At 47.5% G+C, this 20,024-nt stretch overlaps 1 protein-coding gene across 1 annotated transcript in view; it reads right to left on the bottom strand.

Annotated features, from left to right (window-relative positions):
* Nucleotides 1–10,345: 10,345 nt before the first annotated feature.
* LOC137531658 (CD59 glycoprotein-like) overlaps nt 10,346–20,024 on the bottom strand; it is a 48,379-nt gene continuing 38,700 nt past the window's right edge. The window contains exons 2-3 of the mRNA XM_068251601.1: nt 15,290–15,418; nt 10,346–11,047 (exon numbers count right to left, since the gene is read on the bottom strand). Coding sequence (XP_068107702.1) covers nt 10,950–11,047; nt 15,290–15,418 — 227 coding nt within the window. The 3' untranslated portion in view covers nt 10,346–10,949. The remainder of the gene's footprint in view (nt 11,048–15,289; nt 15,419–20,024) is intronic.

Raw genomic sequence — 20,024 nt, 5'->3', positions numbered from 1 at the left:
AGATGAACGCAATCCACAAACGGTAACAGAACAGGATTCAGAAGGATTCGTTATCTCTTCGCAGAGATGAACGCAATCCACAAACAGTAACAGAACAGGATTCAGAAGGATTCGTTATCTCTTCGCAGAGATGAACGCAATCCACAAACGGAACCAGGAGCAGGGTAACTACCTCAGCACGGGTGGTCACGGTACGCGCAACCTACCAAAACGTGCTGGAAAGCTGACTAACTGCACACAGGATATAAACAGTTCGTGTACGTATACATCAGCGACACTGATGTATCAACGTAACACGAATACAAGGAAAATAATAAACGTGCTGGTATGCATATATATGGGCAATGAACCAATATATGATGCAAAACCAGCAAAGTATCTTTAGAACAAGAAACACGATCGGGGGCTGAAGCGACAGCAAGACTAGCTTAAACTGAAGCTATGAAAACCCAAGGAAACCCTGCAGGAAGCAGATCTTTATACTGAGGTCATCCAATGGGAGCAGACATGCAGATTCCCACACAGGTGAATGATAATCAGTCACAAGCTGACAGCAGGGAAAGGCAGACAAAGCTATGCAGCTTGCATGGAAATAGATCAGAACTGCCTGAGCTGCAGCACTACTGCTTCCAGCAATACCTGCTGCAGCAGCGATCATTACAGTACCCCCGCCCTTAAAAGCGGATTCCAGACGCTTTTCAAAACTGAAATTCCCAACAAAACAGTCTGACTGATAATTCATGATGACCGGGACAGCCCGGCAAGACCGAATTCCAGAATCAGTCCCCACAAGACTGGACCCATCAGAACCAGAACCTATAGAACCATGCCCATCAGTACTACAAGCCCCAGTGTGACACCCATCAGAACCATGTTTTCCAGAAGAAAGCCCTCCGAAACTCCCTGAGCGATACCCACCGCCTTCCAGGAACCGTTCAGAAACGCCAAAGCCTTTGCAATGCCCACCGGTACTGTCTTTACCAACACAAAACCCACTGTTGAACCAGTCCAAGGCACCAGGACAAGTTTTCTCAGAGACCTCCCAGAACACCTTGAAGCTCCAAAGAGATCCCCATAGGTCAGAATGCCCCTTAGGCTCACATGGAGAACTATCAAGAACCCCTATGGAACCTAGGGCTATTCCCGAGTCAGGGCCACAAGGACAAACATCAATATCAGGGCTTTCAGGGACCAGAACCATCTCTGGGCATGCAGGCAGACTGGCAACATCAGAACATGTTCCCACTAAGGAAGCATCAGAGCACGCTAACACCTTAGACACACTTGGGCATTCTGGCACACAAAGAACATCTGGGCACACTGGCACAAGAGAAACCTCTGGGCATGTCAAGGAACTGTGAGCCTCAGGGTCAGCCAAGACAGGACAAAAACCAGGACTGGCCAAAAAAAAATCATGACTAGACTTCGCAACTACTGGACTTTTACATGAGAATGCAGGATCAGACTTAGATGTCGCTGATTCCAGCAAAGTCAGTAACAAATCAGATTCAGGGGCACTAACAAGACAGGACAAATCTTCTGATGTATGCACTGAACCAGATAGGGACTCCACAACTACCTCTGGACTGGACAGAGACTCATCTAATACACTGGATTGGAGGCGCTGCAGAACAAGTCAGTATTGCAGCAGCCCCCACTGGACTAGGCAAAACTGAGGAATTCCCTGGACAGGAAGGGGACTCTGGAACCTCTGCCACAGCGGCCAGAGGACCAGAATCTTTCAGGATACAGGGCTGGGTTTCAGGAACACTCATCAGACCGGACTGAAATTCTGAGATTTCTATTATTTTGACCAGAGAATCAGAATTATCCATGTTACAGGGCAAGACTTCTGAAACATTCAGAGGACAGGGCTGGAGTTCCTCGGCTGTTACAACACTGGAGAGGGACTCAACAACATTGGTTAAATCAGACTGTGTACAGGGCAAGGTATCTAACACACTTGCTGACGAGGACAATATTTCAATGGCTTCTACTTTGCTGGGCAGAAATTCATCAAGTTTTATTACAGCAGACTGTAATTCCAAAACAGCTGCTAGACAAGTGAATATTACTGCAACACCAACTGGGGCAAGCAGTGCCTCAGACTCCTCTGCTAGAGGGTTTGAAGTATCCAAAGTACTGGGTGAAGCATAAGACTCTGCGACCACAGCTTCACTGGACAGGATCACTGAACAGTCCATATTGCAGGGCAAAACCATGGAAGCACCTGCTGGACAGCATAATGATTCTGTGACCTGAGTTTCATTGGAGAGATCTACTGCACAATTCATGGTACAGGGCAAATTTACTGGAATATTTTCTGAACAAGGTAATAATTCTGCGATTTCAGGTTCACATAGCAGATGCTCTGAGCTATTCACGAAACTAGAGCGAGGTGTAGAAACAGGAAGATCAAGACACAATGTTTGCGCATCTGAATCACCATTCATTTGTAAAATTGGAAAATTCAGATGCTGGGGTTCTGAGGTTTCTAGACAGGATTGCTGGGACTCGGAAACTGATGTAGTGCATCTATTGGCATCTGCTGGATCAGACAGGAGTTGAACTTTATTAACACAGGTAATTTCTGCAGAAGTATTTGCAGAGGCAGGCAAGATTTTTCTGGTGTCTGTTTCACTGAACAAAGAGTCATGAGTACTGGCTAGGCTGGACTCGGAAGTCAGCAGGACCTCTGGATTCTCTGCTGAGAAATTTGCGCAGGGCAAGGTTAAGAATGTATCAGTGGCTTCTGTTTTACTGGTAAGTAACACTGAGTTATCCATGGTACAGGGTGGAATTGCAGGAACTTCAATTTCACACAAAAAGAGCTCCGAATCACCTGCTGAATCAGCCAAAGGTGCTGAAGCAGGCGGGTCAGAACGCCAAATTTGCGAATTCGGAGTCACATAAAAATCATCCAAAATCAGTTCCCACACATCAATCAATGGAGCCACAAAGTCATACTCACACACACCAGTTTTTATTAGGTTATAGGCAGACTTAATGCATGCATTCAATACTAATTCACTTTTTGCACTGTAAAATTGACAAAATGAACTTGAATCATTCTTCCATTCATTGACCAGAGCTTCCATCTCTCCTTTCTCAAATGGAGGATTCCAAGCATACTTAACAGGCAGATCATGGTTTGCAGATATGATTGTAGCAGGGACATATATTGGGTTAATTAGCAGGTGATTGGCAGATTCCTTATTCCTAACAATCTCCAATACCTGTAGCAAGTGCTGAACTGTAGTGTATGCAACCTTTCCTTGCTTCACAAATAAGTTGATTTGTTCAATACTCTGTAATATCTCCTCATAATCATACTCAGATAATTCTTTTAAACAAAAATCTTTATTTTCCCTAGCCAGGGAGGAAAGTTCATTAGTAGTTTCATAAGTCCATTTAACTCCCCTGAAAGACAATTGCATTTCATTATCTGTTAATGGCAGAATCTCATTATAGGTCTCAGTCGCTAAGGATAACGACTCTGCAGATCGGACACGTTTCTTAGAACGTTTGCGTTTGGCCTTAGACCCTGCTGTTTTTGGTGATTTATTCAAGGCTGCAGGAAAATTATCAGTAACACTTTCTGCTTGCTGAACATTTTTGCAAGCAATTGAAGGAGTAGCTGATTGGCCTGCTGCCAGGAGTTCATTAAGAGGAAAAGGCAATGGATCTATGCGCAACCAGTTATGGATCACAAACGCTAGAAATTCCAGCGGTCTCTCTTTCAAATCGGAATGATTGAGAACATCAAATGCCCACTGGAATAATTCCCCTTTAAACAAAATATAACTTAGTTGGAGTGCCCAGGTTGAAACAGGAGTCGCTTGGAGATCAGGATTGGTCAGGAACCTGGCACATTCAGAGAAAAACTCATTTTCTGTTTCAGAGCTAAGTTCTTCAAATTTCTTAAAGGAACAGGAACCATAATTAACAGTGTCATACTTTCTGGGAATCCCCCCCACAATGGGGATTGGTAAGGGGGTTTTCATAATGTAAGGCTTGGTGGTGTATTCTCCACAGTCAGCATGCAACGCATGAGCTGACGTGGAGGAGGTACACACACTAGCACAAGGAAACAGGCTATCCCTAGTATAGTGGAGGGGAGGACTGACTCCAACAGGAGATTGTGGCGCACAGAGCCGGTGCAGATCTGACAGCCACAAACAATGCTTTCGCTATAACGTCTCAGCGCAAAGTAGCGCTGAGCGCACAAACCAGAACTGAGGAGATCAGGACAGGTAAACAGAATGAACGCTTGCTAAACTAGCCACTACTTAGTGACAGCAAGCGTCCACAATAACACAGACTGGAATGAGGCAGCCAATGCGTTGCGGCGATGGCGTGCCTCACAAAGACAGGACAGGATAGTCAGGAAATAGCAGGATCAAGATAGATGAACGTAACACAGACAAATATACAAGAAGTATGTTTTCCTAGCGTATTACAATTACAGCTATCAATGAAACTATTTGTAACGTCTGACTAACATATGTATATATCGGCAATGAACCGATATATGACATAAGCAGGAACGCTGACTAGGACTGGAGTAATACAGGGAACAGGACTCAGAAGGATTCGCTATCTCTTCGCAGAGATGAACGCAATCCACAAACGGTAACAGAACAGGATTCAGAAGGATTCGCTATCTCTTCGCAGAGATGAACGCAATCCACAAACAGTAACAGAACAGGATTCAGAAGGATTCGTTATCTCTTCGCAGAGATGAACGCAATCCACAAACGGTAACAGGACAGGATTCAGAAGGATTCGTTATCTCTTCGCAGAGATGAACGCAATCCACAAACGGAACCAGGAGCAGGGTAACTACCTCAGCACGGGTGGTCACGGTACGCGCAACCTACCAAAACGTGCTGGAAAGCTGACTAACTGCACACAGGATATAAACAGTTCGTGTACGTATACATCAGCGACACTGATGTATCAACGTAACACGAATACAAGGAAAATAATAAACGTGCTGGTATGCATATATATGGGCAATGAACCAATATATGATGCAAAACCAGCAAAGTATCTTTAGAACAAGAAACACGATCGGGGGCTGAAGCGACGGCAAGACTAGCTTAAACTGAAGCTATGAAAACCCAAGGAAACCCTGCAGGAAGCAGATCTTTATACTGAGGTCATCCAATGGGAGCAGACATGCAGATTCCCACACAGGTGAATGATAATCAGTCACAAGCTGACAGCAGGGAAAGGCAGACAAAGCTATGCAGCTTGCATGGAAATAGATCAGAACTGCCTGAGCTGCAGCACTACTGCTTCCAGCAATACCTGCTGCAGCAGCGATCATTACACTTTTTTAATAAAAATCGCCCTTTGATAAATGCACTATGGAGCGCTCTATTCCTACATAGATCCATTTCGTTGACCCCTACATTGAGCGGCACAAGTGCAGAGAATCAAAGAGGAACATCTGTGAGATCTGGTTTGGGAGCGCAAGGAATCTTTATACTTTCCACTGCATCTAACTACCTGTTGTGTTCAGTGAACCAAGCTCACTGCATCTAACTACCTGTTGTGTTGAGTGAGAACCCACCTCACTGCATATAGCTAGCATACCCCCGAGATGGACAAAATGGACAAACCAGGTAGAGGAAGAGGTAGAAGCAGACCCAGAGGAAGGCCACCAGGCACCGGCAGGTCTGTGGCTGTGCGAGGTGGTGTTGCTGTGATTTCGTGCGGACCTGCCCCAAAATACAGTGCTCAGAAGAAGGCACGTGCCATCACTTCCCAAAATCGTGAGGAGGTGCTTGAGTATTTAACACAGAACACCTCATCTCCCGCAGCCACCAGCGCTACAACAAGCACCACATCCGCTGCATTTGACACTTCACAGGAGTTATTTGGTGGTGGTGGTGGTGGTGAAATCACTGATTCCCAACCACTACTGCAACAACAACAAGAAGGCGCAGGTACACCACCTCATACGTCTGAGTTAGGTGGCGATAGTATGGACGTAACGTGTGTGGATGGGGATGATGGTGGACCACCTGAAGTTGGTGCACTTGAGGAGGTGTCTGAGGAAAGCGCAGCTGGCCAGGAGGATTATGATGACGATTATACGGATACCACATATGTTCCCGGTAGAGGAGATGACCAGGGGGACAGTTCAGAGGAGGAGTCAGAGAGGAGTAGGAGGAGACGACTCCATGATAGAAGCAGAGGGAGCTCGTCCTCAGAAACAGCTGGGGGCAGTGTCCGGCGCCATGTATCGCCAGCTATGGCCAGCCAGCACACATGCCCTTCAACGTCAGCTGCTGATGCCACCGTAGCGCCATCACCCCAGGGGGGTTCAGCGGTTTGGAAATTTTTTCACGTGTGTGTCTCAGATCGGAGCAAAGCCATCTGTTGTCTCTGCCAGCAAAAATTGAGCCGTGGAAAGGCCAACTCTCACGTAGGGACAAGTGCCTTACGAAGGCACCTGGAGAGAAGGCACAAACAGCTATGGCAAGAACACCTGAGGAAAAGCAGCACCCCTCAAAAGACAAGCCACCCTTCTTCTCCTCTTCCTCCTTCAGGTGCATCGTCTTCATCCACTTTCTCCCTTGCACCTTCACAGCCACCCTCCTCCACACCGCCTCTTCCCTTCAGCGGTTCCTTCTCCTCTGCCCACAGCAGTACCCAGCTGTCCGTGAAGGAAGTATTTGAGCGTAAGAAGCAAATGTCTGCCAGTCACCCTCTTGCCTAGGGTCTGACAGCTGGCGTGGCGGAACTATTAGCTCGCCAGCTATTACCATACAAGCTGGTGGAGTCGGAGGCTTTCCGTAAGTTTGTGGCCATTGGTACACCGCAGTGGAAGATACCAGGCCGCAATTATTTTTCACAAAAGGCCATACCCAAACTGTACTGTGCAGTTGAGAGGCAAGTGGTGTCATCTCTGGCACACAGCGTTGGGTCAAGGGTCCACCTGACCACGGATGCCTGGTCTGCCAAGCACGGGCAGGGCCACTACATTACATACACAGCCCATTGGGTCAACCTGGTGACCGATGGCAGCAAGCAGGGAGTACGTGGCTGCGCAGCGGACCGACTTGTCACACCTCCACGGCTTGCAGGCAGGCCTCCAGCCACCTCCTCTCCACCTGCTACCACCGCTTCGCTGTCGTCATCCTCCTCCTCCTCCTTGGCTGGTGCCGCAATCTCCTCTCCAGCTACACAGCCCCAGCACCCCAGGGCCTATGCTGCATGCCAGGTACGACGGTGTCATGCAGTGTTAGACATGTCTTGCCTGAAAGTGGAGAGTCACACTGGAGCAGCTCTCCTGGCTGCTCTTAACAAACAGGTGGAGCAATGGCTGACCCCGCACAAGCTTGAGATCGGCAACGTGGTGTGTGACAACGGCAGCAATCTCATTGCTGCATTGAATTTGGGGAAGCTGACACACATACCCTGCATGGCACATGTGCTGAATCTGGTCGTGCAAAGATTTGTGTCCAAGTACCCAGGCTTAGAGGACGTCCTGAAGCAGGCCAGGAAGTTGTGTGGGCATTTCAGGCGCTCTTACAAGGCCATGGCACGCTTTGCGGACATTCAGCGTAGAAACAACTTGCCGGTGAGACGCCTGATTTGCAATAGCCCGACTCACTGGAATTCCACCCTGCTGATGTTCTCTCGCCTGCTAGACCAGGAGAAAGCCGTCACCCAGTACCTGTATCATTACAGTACAAGGACACAATCTGGGAGGATGGGAATGTTGTGGCCCAACAACTGGACACTGATGCAAAATGCATGCAGGGTCATGGAACCCTTTGAGGAGGTGACCAAACTGGTGAGTCGCGATGAGGGCACCATCAGCGACTTGATCCCCTACGCCTACTTCCTGGAGCGTGCCGTGCGTAGAGTGGTGGATACAGCTATGGAAGAGCGTAAACGAGAAGAGTTACGGCAGCAGGAGTCATGGGAGCCATTTACACCCGAACCCGATGTTCCCACAACACCTGCGGCAGCACAGAGGGGGGACGAGGAGGAGGAAGAAGAGAAGTCGTGTGGGGAAGGAGAGGAGTCAGACTCTGATGATGGTGATGATGAGGAAGGTGTTTCTGTGGAGGAGGAAGAGGCGGCGGAAGAAGAACAACTGCGGCAGCCGTCACAGGGGGCTTCTGCTGCTCCACATTCCCGTGGTATTGTTCGTGGCTGGGGGGAGGAAGAGGAGTTGCATCCCGTCACTGAGGAAGAGCAAGAGGAGATGGAGAGTACATCTGCATCCAGCTTTGTGCAGATGTCCTCTTTCATGTTGTCCAGCCTGTTGAGGGACCCCCGTATCAAAAAACTTAAGACAAATGACCTGTACTGGGTGGCTACGCTACTAGACCCTCGGTACAGGCACAAAGTGGCGGACCTGTTACCAAGTCAACACAAGGCGGAAAGGATGCAGCACTTGCAGAACAAGCTGTCGATGATGCTTTACAATGCGTTTAAGGGTGATGTGGCTGCACAACGCAATCAAGGTACCACTGGCAGTAACCCGCCTCCTCCCAAGTCCACGCAGGCAAGGACAGGAAGCTCCAGCGATCTCAGGGTGATGTCGGACATGCGGACGTTCTTTAGTCCAACTCCTCGCCATAGTCCTTCCGGATCCACCTCCACCAACGCCTGGACCGGCAGGTAGCCGACTACCTGGCCTTGAGTGTGGATGTAGACTCTGCGAAAAGCGACGATGAACCCTTGGAATACTGGTTGCGCAGGCTTGACCTGTGGCCAGAGCTGTCCCAATTTGCCATACAACTTCCCTCTTGCCCTGCCGCAAGCGTCCTGTCAGAAAGGACCTTCAGTGCAGCTGGAGGCATAGTTACTGAGAAGAGAAGTCGCCTAAGTCACGACAGTGTTCAGTACCTGACCTTTATCAAAAAGAATGAGGAATGGATCACGGAGGGCTACTGCACAACCAAAGACTAAGTCAGTCCCCACACACAGCATCTCTGCCTGCAGGCCGCTTGACTGCCTTCTCCGCCACCACCAACAGGGTCCAGGACTCTAGGCGGATTCCTGAATTTTTTAGGCCACTGCTAGCAGCGGCCGCTTCACAAATTTTTCTGGTGCGTGTACATGCCTGCCTAATTTTTCTGGCTGCACTGCGGGCGGCTGCAACAAAAAAACAAAAGGCATGTACATGTGCCCATCCCCCTTCGTGATCATTACCTTGCCGCGGTGAAGGGGCTTGCGCATCACAATGAAGCAATGACCACCGGCTATTTGAGTGTCTCGGGTGGGGGTGGCACACAAAAGATAATAAGGTCGTTGCTTCATTGTGGTCAAACCAAATTTGATCAGCTGGACAGTCACTGTTGTTCTATCATTGAGCTACCACAGCCCGGCGACCATATGGGCTTAAAAAACGCAACGGCCTACACTCTGGCCACGGTGCGCACCAGTCCAGCACGGCCGTCACTATGCAAACAGCTGTTTGCGGTGCGTTACACAGTGAGTTTGGTGTGTCAGTGTGAAGCAGAACTCTAATTACACTCCCTAATTGATGTATACCCATGCAAGATGTTTGAAAGCACTTTAGGCCTGCAATTTAGCATTCAATGTGATTTCTGCCCTTAAAACGCTGCTTTGCGTCAAATCCAGATTTTTCCCCGGGACTTTGGGCATGTATCCCACTCCGCTATGCCCCCCTCCAGGTGTTAGACCCCTTGAAACATCTTTTCCATCACTTTTGTGGCCAGCATAATTTTTTCTATTTTTCAAAGTTCGCCTCCCCATTGAAGTCTATTGCGGTTCGTGAACTTTTACGCGAACCGAACCTTCCGCGGAAGTTCGCGAACCGAAAATCGGAGGTTCGCGACATCTCTACTGTTTGGTGCTGGAGAGTATCAAATTGTCAGCAGTTTGATACACATAGGGAGACACTTTGCCAAACTAGCTCCAGCAATGGTGCCCCTAGTGACCATCCCAAAAGCAACCATGTAACATTTATATTGTGTGGCATAGGGGATTGAGCGGCAGCGATCAGAGTGTTGGACATAGTCCGAGATTTTAATTCATATGGGGGGGGGGGGGGGGGGCATTTTACTGGCCAAACTTGTGAGGGGAGAGAAAAGGGTTGTGTTAAACCATGCAAATGTATCAGAGGGTGGGTTGGGTCTTAGGGAGGGGGGGCTGTGTTTCTTTCTTTGCTCCAGGTTTGTAGGTACAGTATGTCCCTGGTGTAATATAAGAAAAAAAGATCTGTATATAGAAAAATGTAATGTGCTAGAGGAAAAGAGCACCTGTGGGGGGGGGGGGGGGGGCTAGGCTTGTTGAATATTACACTTAAAAACAATATGTATACTTAATTTATTAACACAATAAAAAAGAGAAATTGTGGTCATCTAATAGTTTTTTTTTATTCAGCAGAAACATTACATGAACAGGATAATGTATCAGATTTTGTGCCAGAAAACAGAAAATATTAATCTACAAAAGTTTTCCATTACTATGAGAGATAGATTATATATACAACATTGAACAGTAGATTATAATAAGCAGAGTGCAGAAACTTTATAGATTTGCAGAAGTGCCATGATCTTTGATTCCTGATTTACTAATGATCTCCAGGGGATGACATCATTGGAAAACACAACTCAATAATTACAGAAATGGGAAAAGCAATTGCTTCGCTCAGTTAAAGCTAATAACCTGCATATGAGAAACTAACAGGGCAGAGCAATCAGGTGCCTACACACATCCAATCTCGATAAGTAACAGGTTATCCAACAAGTTGTGTAGATAAGCTCTTATGCTACATAGAAGCTGTAAAATTGTCGCTATAGTAGGTGATTAGTAATAAGACCCAGTCCAGGTTTTCAGGATAACTCATGTACCTTAATCATCCCCAACCCTGGGAAAGCTAAGTAAATCAGGCCCTTTAAAACCAATAATGTGTATTCCCAGTGATAGTGGCTATCAAGCATCCAGCAGGGGCCTCAGTTGCAGAGATCTGCAGAGCAGCACCTGAAGTTTTGCTGAGTAGAACTCATCAGTTGGCAGTTGGCCCGTTTCATGCATCCACGGCTGAATGAAACTAAAGGAGGAATATTTAAAAAAAACAATTAGTTGTATCTAATAATATAGTAAATTAAGCTGATACCAAAGAAAACTTAATTTAACTGAAAGGGTAAAAAAGGAAGAAAAAAATTGGGTGCTAGTCTACTTTAGAGGACCAAGCAGGAGACCTCATAGGGAAATTCAATTGGTGGATGGCACCCTTTGAACTGCTAGGTTTCCAATAGGTTGTAGTAAAATATTCCCACACTATTTGGCCAACCACAACACTTTGTGCTGTAAGAGGGTGCTGTGTTTGGAGAACTGTTCCCTATGGGGTTTCCTATTGCAAATGTATGTAGCTAAGAAATGGACCAATCAAAGCAGGGGCTTCTGGATTTGATCGGTCTGCATGAATTTGTATACAATTAAAATTACAATTGCATAAACTCTTATTATTGGCAATTCATTAACCATTCCTACTTGCCATGGTGGTCCTTTGCAAACATTAGGATGCTGCTTTTATGCAGATAAGTGGTTGACTCCTATTGTGTTTGGTGAACTTTCTTCAGCACCACAGATCAAATATTACCTACTGTTTATTTTCTTCCAAATTTATTCATTGTTGCTATTTACAATTATTGTTAATACATATGAGATGTTTTTACATTACCTCCCTGGCGTTCTGATTTCCACGGCCGTGCGATGTTTTTTTTTTTACCCTATTTTTTTTCCTATCATGTAGCTAGCCTAGCGCTAGCTACATGATTCCCCCTCCCTGCGGCATCCCCCCAGCATCTCCGATCGCCACCGCCGCCCATGTACAACAGGAAATCCCGTTCTGAACGGGATTTCCTGTAAGGGCTTCCCCGTCGCCATGGCGACAATCGTAATGACGTCATCGGGGAGTCCCGATTCACCCCATAGCGCAGCCTGCCGGTGATTGGCCAGGCTGTGCACGGGGTGTGTGGGAGGGTGCCTCTTTCACGGTGGGCAGCGGCGCAACAGCGGAGACCGGCGGCGATCGGAACAAACATGCAGCTAGCAAAGTGCTAGCTGCTTGTTTGAAAAAAAAATTGTCCAAATCGGCCGACCAGGGCCTGAGCAGTGCCCTGCGACGTTACTGGACGAGCTGAGCTCGTCCGTAACGAAGAAGGAAAGCTCAACTTTCCCTGTGAAAATGATTCTCAGATATTTAGGGTCATGTTCCACTTGCACTCCAATAAAGATTGGTCATTTTAACTTCCAGTTGAGCAGACTCCCTTTTGTGATGTAGGCTGCTCACAAACTCATTTGCATAGATAGCAATTCCATTTTTTTTTGAAGAGTACATTCAATCAAATTAAGCTTATTTTTAATGTCCTCTTTGTTGTTCGAATGGGTGAACTCTTCCACTTGCCGGTAAATGAACATAGTGTTAAACCCTGCCCCTATTGAAAAAAAAAACACTGTGACAAGTTTTGCCCGAAGTCTGCCGAGACATCTGGAGCTCTGTGACTACCCCACCTGTACTGCTGTGACCCACCCGCAGTTCAGCAGCCTTGGTCTGATAGGTGTCCGCCTAGCTGGGTGCAGGCCACGGCAACACAGGTGGGGGTGGCCAGAGAGCTGCAGATGTCTCAGCAGGCTTCAGGCAAGTGACAGGGGGGGGGGGGGGGCAGGGTTTGAAATTAACAGGTGAGTTTCTTACTTGTTACATCGCTGATATCCTGTAAAGGGGCAATAAAGAGTACATTAAAAATAACCAAGACTGGAGGGACTCTATACCTTCTTCTTTAACAGGAAAACAGAAAGGGACTTTGAACAATGTGTTGGTAGGACTAGTAATACTTGTACCTATGTGTATCTCATCATGTCACTTCAGGTACTCTTTACTGAATCCTGACAGCCCCAATTTATTTTACTTTTTTTAAAGAGAGTCTGAAGTGAAATTAAAATCTTGTTTTTACCTTTTATTTATGTGCAGCATTATGTCCAGGGCTGAAACGCTGCATCCCCGCGGCAGAACGAGGGTTTTATACCGCGCCAAATCACAGGGCAAAAATCCAAGAATTCCTAAGTTGTGGAATTTGCTGCCTGGGCAGGCAGAGCTTGGAGCTGCAGCTCTGCCTCCATTCATGTCAATCCACCGCAGATCTCCGCCTCTCCCTGCCCCTTTCAGTGAAGGAAGACTGAGAGGGGCTTGGAGAGGCGGCGGTCAGCGGGGATTGACGCACGTAGAGGCAGAGCTACAGCCCAAAGCTCTGCCTCTTTCAGGAAGCACTTCCCAATTTCAGATTTGGGGGGTATAAAACCCTCATTCTGCCACGGGGATGCAGCGGCTAAGCCCTAGACATAAAAAGCAAGATTTTGATCTCACTTCAGACTCTCTTTAACAATGTAATTCTCCCGACGATTGATCTTCTGATTAGTTCCTAATAACAATCAGAAATGATCGTTTGGGCCCACTAATGCAAGGAAAGCTGTTATTCAATTTAATGCGATTGAAAGAATCAATAAAAAAAATGGATCCATTCCATCAATCTGAATTGGATAGCAGCTTTCCATCCGTTATTGGGTCAAAAGGACCGTTTCCGAGCAATATTACGATCGAACTGGGCGATTGATCATCCAAAGAAATAATATCATTAATGGCCAATAGCATGTGCACATAACAGACTGTAACACATTGATCCTTTAGATAAGCACTGGTGTGTCTTGGAATTTGTTACACATTTATTCATATTCATTTTATCACTGTAATGACCAATTCTGTATTTTGTACTTGTTCTGTATTTTGTGCCAACTCTTTATCAGTGTACACTATTGTCTGTATTATTATGTACCCCATGTTCATTTCTTACTTTGTACAGCACCACTGAATATGTTGGCGCTTCATAAATCAGTAATAATAATAACAGCAATCACACAATCAGTAATTTGCTAGCCTCTCACCAGCTGGGCTATGGTTTTCTATGGCCCACATGACATTTGCAAACCTTACCATCTAACAGCAAACAATTCTGGAAAAAAAAATTATCAGTGAAGTTCTCAAGTTTAAAGGGATACTGTAGGGGGGTCGGGGGAAAATGAGTTGAACTTACCCAGGGCTTTTAATGGTCCCCCGCAGACGTCCTGTGCCCGCGCAGCCACTCACCGATGCTCCGGCCCCGCCTCCAGTTCACTTCTGGAATTTCTGACTTTAACCACTTCGCATCCAGACCTTGTTTTGTACTTATTGACCAGAGCAGTTTTGACAGTTTAGCTATGTCCCTATTTAATCAGAAATAACTTTATCCCTACTTATGACACAGAAATTAAATATATATTGTTTTTTTCAAGACAAACTAGGCTTTCATTGTATGCCATTTTTTCCCTCAAACTATTTTGTTTTCTATGAATTTTAATGGGAAAACAAAGAAAAAAATAGAAAAAACATGTATTTTTCAGTTTTACCAATTCCAGTTTAAAAATAAAAAGTGCTACTGTAGATTAAAAACACACATTTTGTTTGGCAATTCTTACTGCTTATCACAAAACTTAGATTATGTTCCTGTCACAATTTATGGTGAAGATATTTGATTCTGAAATAATGCTACAGAGTGTGTTTTTCACTATGAAATGAGAAAATACAAGTATTTTTCATAGTAAAAATCAATCTCATTAGCTCAGGAAACTTATATTCCCATTCACCAATTAGTGCTGCATCAGATAGTGCCAGAAATGTGCACAGGAGCAAGCCCAATCCTGCACAGCACTGCTTCTGCTACAAGACGTATATCTACTGACCTGTGGCTTAGATGAAGTCCCAGAGGACGTATATCTACTGACCTGTGGACGAAGTGGTTAAAGTCAGAAAACCACTGCGCCTGCGTTGCCGTGTCCTCGCTCCCGCTGATGTCACCAGGAGTGTACTGTGTAGACACAGACCATATGGGGCCTGCGCTGTGCGCTCTTAATGACATCAGCGGGATCGAGGACACGGCAACGCAGGCGCAGTGGTTTTCAGACTTTAAAGCCTGAAATTCCAGAAGTGACCCGGAGGCGGGGCCAGAGCATCAGTGAGTAGCTGCGCCAACACAGGATGTCTGCGGGGGACCATTAGAAGCCCCGGGCAACTTCAACTCATTTTCCCCCGACCCCCCTACAGTATCTGCTGTGCAGTTTGTACTTTAGTCTTTGAGGTTTCATCTTGTCCATCTCTAATTCTAGACAATATACAGAAGAATACAGTATGTATAGCACTGCTTCAGTGCAATGTGTAGTAGTAGCCTAAAATGAAAAGTAAATTGAGGTCACCTACCTTGGTAACCAATAACACTTGTCCAAACAAAGCAGTTGTCAGCATCTGCTGGACAGGTCATCATGGTGCTGCTGCAGCTGTTGGGTCTGTAATTGGGGCAGTTAGTCTTGCGACACTTCAGAGCCTCTCCTGCAATGATATGCATTGTGTTTAGCAGGACAGAGATAAGTGAAGTGTAGAGCAGTGCTTCTGAAACTTTTTAAGGTTCCAGGCACCCTTGATGACTATGACATTTTTTCAAGGCACCCCTTGACAAAAACATTTACGTTGCTATATTACACATCAATCCCCACCTAATACAACACATGAATCCCCTGCCTACATATGTTTATTATGTTTGCATATTAATGGGTGTTGCTATGCCTAATTATGTTTATTATGTTTGCAGATTGGTGGGTGGAGCTATGCCTAATTATGTTTATTATGTTTGTAGATTGGTGGGTGGAAATATGCCTAGTTATGTTTATTATGTTTGCAGATTGGTGGGTGGAGCTATGCCTAATTATGTTTATTATGTTTGCATATTGGTGGGTGGGGCTATGCCTAATTATGTTTATTATGTTTGCAGATTGGTGGGTGGGGCTATTCCTAATTATGCTTATTATGTTTGCAGATTGGTGGCAAACATAATAAGCATATATTATTATTATTACTATTTATTGTATTTATAAAGCGCCAACATATTACGTAGCGCTGGACATTAATTTAGGTTACAGACAATATTTAGGGGTGACCCCAGCAATATGAAACCAGATCACACAGCACAGTATGAGTACAAGGTAATGCTTAGTCAGTCACTGGAGGGGAGCATGGAGATAAGGCAAGTTAGGTTCACTCAAAAGCATAGCATGGGTGCACAGTAATGGAGGTGCATGATCAGGTAGGACACAAAAGGAGGAGGACCCTGCCCAAAGGCTTACAATCTAGAGGGAGAGGTAGGGACACGAGAGGTAGGGGACCAGAGTTCAGCTGTGGGTTTAGAGCAATTGTGAGGGGTGGTAGGCCAGAGTGAAAAGGTGAGTTTTGAGGGCCTTCTTGAAGGTGTTGAAGGAGGGGGCTGCCCTAATGGGTGCAGGTAGGGAGTTCCTTGAATCTGATTCTGGACTGGATAGGAAGCCAGTGGAGAGATTCACGGAGGGGAGCCGCCCTGGGGGAGCGATGAGAGGAGTGGAAAATTCTGGCTGCCGCATTCATGATGGACTGCAGTGGGGCTATTCGGGTCATAGGGAGACCTGAAAGAAGGGCATTGCAGTAGTCGAGGCGGGAAATTATGAGGGCATGGATGAGGAGTTTGGTGGTGGCAGAGGTCAAGAAATGGCAAATCTTACAGATGTTACGAAGGTGTAAGTTGCAGGACTTTGTGAGGTTTTGGATGTGGGGAGTGAAGGAGAGTGTGGAGTCCATGGTGACACCCAGACAGCGGGCTTGAGAGGTAGGGCGAATGGTAGTGTGGTTAACAGTGATCTGCACATCTGGGAGATGCAGGGATGACCGGGGTGAGAAGATCATAAATTCCATTTTGTCTAGATTTAGTTTCAGGAACCTAGCGGACATCCAGGAGGAGGTGGCAGATAGGCAGGAGGAGACCTTGTCCATGGTAGTGGTGGATATGTCAGGGGTGTGGAGGTAGCTTTGGGTGTTATCTGCATACAGATGATAGTTAAAACCCATGGAGGAGATAACCTTGCCAATGGAGGATGTGTATAGGGAGAACAGTAGGGGGCCAAGGACCGAGCCTTGGGGGACTCCCACTGAGAGGTGGTTGGGGGTGGACGAGGACTCGTTGAAGGAGGTCGTGAAGGAGCGGTTGGAGAGGTAGGATGAAAGCCAGGTCAGTGCGAGAGCGTGAATGCCCATGGATTGGAGGGACTGGAGGAGTAGGGGATGATCTACTGTATCAAAAGCTGCTGAAAGGTCAAGGAGGAGGAGAATGGAGTATTTACCTTCAGCTTTAGCTAAGGCAAGGTCATTGACAACTTTGGTGAGAGCATTTTCGGTTGAGTGTGCAGGCCGAAATCCAATTCGCGGGGGATCTAGTAGTGAGTTGGCATTGAGGTACTGGGTCAGGCGTTTGTGAACCAGTCGCTCAAGGAGTTTTGAGACGAAGGGGAGGAGGGAGATCAGGCAGTAGTTGGAGGGTAGCGAGGCGTCGAGGGAGGGTTTCTTGAGCAGGGGCAGTACTGTGGCCTGCTTGAAGTCTGAGGGGAAGGTGCCTGTGGATAGGGAGAGGTTAAACAGGGTAGCGAGGACTGGGGCCAGATCCGTGAAGTGAGGCTGAAGTAGATCAGAAGGGATGGGGTCAATTGGGGAGGTAGTGGTATGGGAAGTCTGCAGTAGGTGGTTGACTTCCTCAGTGGTAGTAGGAGTGAAGGAGGTGAGGGGAGGATAGGGTGGAGGAGGAGTAGGTTGTGAGTGGGTGGGAGGTGAAGATTGAAGATTGGATATTTCCTGACGGATGGAGACTATTTTGTTAGTAAAGTGGGTAGCTAAATCTGTGGCAGAGAGGGAGGAAACAGAAGGTGGGGGGGGTGGGTCTAAGCAGGGAGTTGAAGGTGCCAAAAAGACGCCGGGGATTGGAAGCTTGTGCTCCGATGAGCTTGGTAAAGTATTCCTGCTTTGCATGAGTAAGGGCAGTGTGGAACTGCAGCAGGTTAGTCTTGTACTGTAAGAAATCCTGGTTTAGTCGAGTTTTCCTCCATTTTCGTTCATTGGCACGTGTTTCCCTCTGGAGGTTGCGAGTATGGGTAGTGCGCCAGGGCTGGGGGTTAGGGGGTCGGTTGCGGCGGAATATTGGTGGAGCAGCTTTCTCTAGGGCTGATGAGAGAGTTTGGTGATACTGAGTTGCAGCAAGATTAGGACAGGTTAGGGTGGGGAGAGTGGAGGAGAGGCCATGGAGGGAGTCAGCAAGGACGCCAGGGTTGAGCTTGCGTAGGTCTCGCTGCCATTGGCCAGGTGGGTGGGCGGGTAGTTTGGAGGTGCCTTCCGTGAGGAGGTTGAAGGTGAGAAGGTAATGGTCTGAGGGTGGAAATGGTGCGATGTCGAGGTCTGCAATGGTGGTGGATTTAGTGAATATAAGGTCGAGAGTGTGACGTGCAGTGTGAGTGGGGGCGTTGGTGTGTTGTACTAGGCCATGTGAGTTGGCTATGGTGAGTAGCCGGGTCACAACAGAGTTCTTGGGTTCATTGATGGGAATATTGAAATCCCCGAGGATGATGGTGGGGAGGTCAGAGGAGAGGATGTGTGGGAGCCAGGAGGCAAGGCTATCGAGAAATTGTCGTGTGGAGCCCAGAGGGCGGTATAGGACTGCAACAATGGCTGGGAGAGGATTGTAGAGGCGGATAGTGTGGGCCTCAAATGATGTGAATTGTAGGGAGGAAGGTGGCGTGAGAACACGGAATGTGCAGGATGGGGAGAGGAGCAGACCCACCCCTCCCCCTGGCCTGTTGACTGGTCTGGGGGTGTGACTGAGGTGAAGCCCCCCGTTGGAGAGGGCAGCCTCTGCGGCAGAGTCAGAGGGGGTGAGCTATGTCTCAGTGAGTGCGAGGATGGTGAGGGATTTGGAGAGGAAGAGGTCGTGGACCGCTATGTCTAATTACGTTTATTATGTTTGTAGATTGGTGGGTGGAGATATGGCTAATTATGTTTGCAGAAAGGAGGATTCTGCCTTATCATTCTTGGGGATTTATGAGAGGGCCTCTGATTAATTATCTGTGAGGATTTTAAAGGGACTGCTCCCCCATTAAATCCCCATGTATAATGAGGCAAACTACCCCATAAATCCGCAGACATAATTATGCTGAGCTCCCCCTTTAAAATGCCAAACATCCCAAACATAATTAGTCATAGCCCTTCCAATAGACTTAGGGAAAGCTCCACCCAAAGAACTGCATTGAGAGTGGTTGAGTAGCAAAGGAAAGGTGTCGTGGGGGGATTTCACAGCAAGAATTCCTGCTCAGAGTTCAACTTCAAATGCTTATTTTATTTTTCATGTGCCATGCTGTTAAACATATTTTCTTACTTTTTCTTACAGTCTATTGGGTAGACTGGAAAGGTTAAAGGCAGGGCCGGCCCTAGACTTTTTGCCGCCTGAGGCAAATTTAGAAAAAATTATTGCTGCCGCCCCCGCCGCCGCCGAGCTGGAGGGGTAGCGGGCAGGACGGGGGTATTGGGCCGAGCGGCGGGGAGGGGGGTCGGACCCCCCCTCCCTCGCCTGGGTCCCCCGTCCTCCGCTCCCCTCCAGCCTTAAATAGATCAGAAGCGCTACTCGTAAGAGGCAGTGGGCGGGGAGGACTCACCTCTTCCTCGCTCGATCCAGCGTGCGCTCCACTGACGTCACTTCCTGCAACGCCGTCCACTTACAATACAGGAAGTGACGTCAGTGGAGCGCACGCTGGATTGAGGAAGAGGTGAGTCCTCCCTGCCCACTGCCTCTTATGAGTAGCGCTTCTGATCTATTTAAGGCTGGAGGGGAGCGGAGGACGGGGGACCCAGGCGAGGGAGGGGGGGTCCGACCCCCCTCCCCGCCGCTTGGCCCAATACCCCCGTCCTGCCCGCTACCCCTCCAGCTCGGCGGCCAGGTCCCCGCACCCACCGACGGGCGGATGCCGCCCCTAGAAATGTGCCGCCTGAGGCAAAAGTTTCACCCCGCCTCATGAGCGGGCCGGCCCTGGTTAAAGGTAGTCTGAAACAGATACTCACCTAAGGAAAGGGAAGGCTCTGGGTCATATAGAGCCTT

This window comes from Hyperolius riggenbachi, chromosome 9 (genome assembly GCF_040937935.1).
Source record: "Hyperolius riggenbachi isolate aHypRig1 chromosome 9, aHypRig1.pri, whole genome shotgun sequence".
In the NCBI taxonomy this organism is placed as follows: domain Eukaryota; kingdom Metazoa; phylum Chordata; class Amphibia; order Anura; family Hyperoliidae; genus Hyperolius; species Hyperolius riggenbachi.
This window is presented reverse-complemented; position numbering and strand designations above follow the sequence as displayed.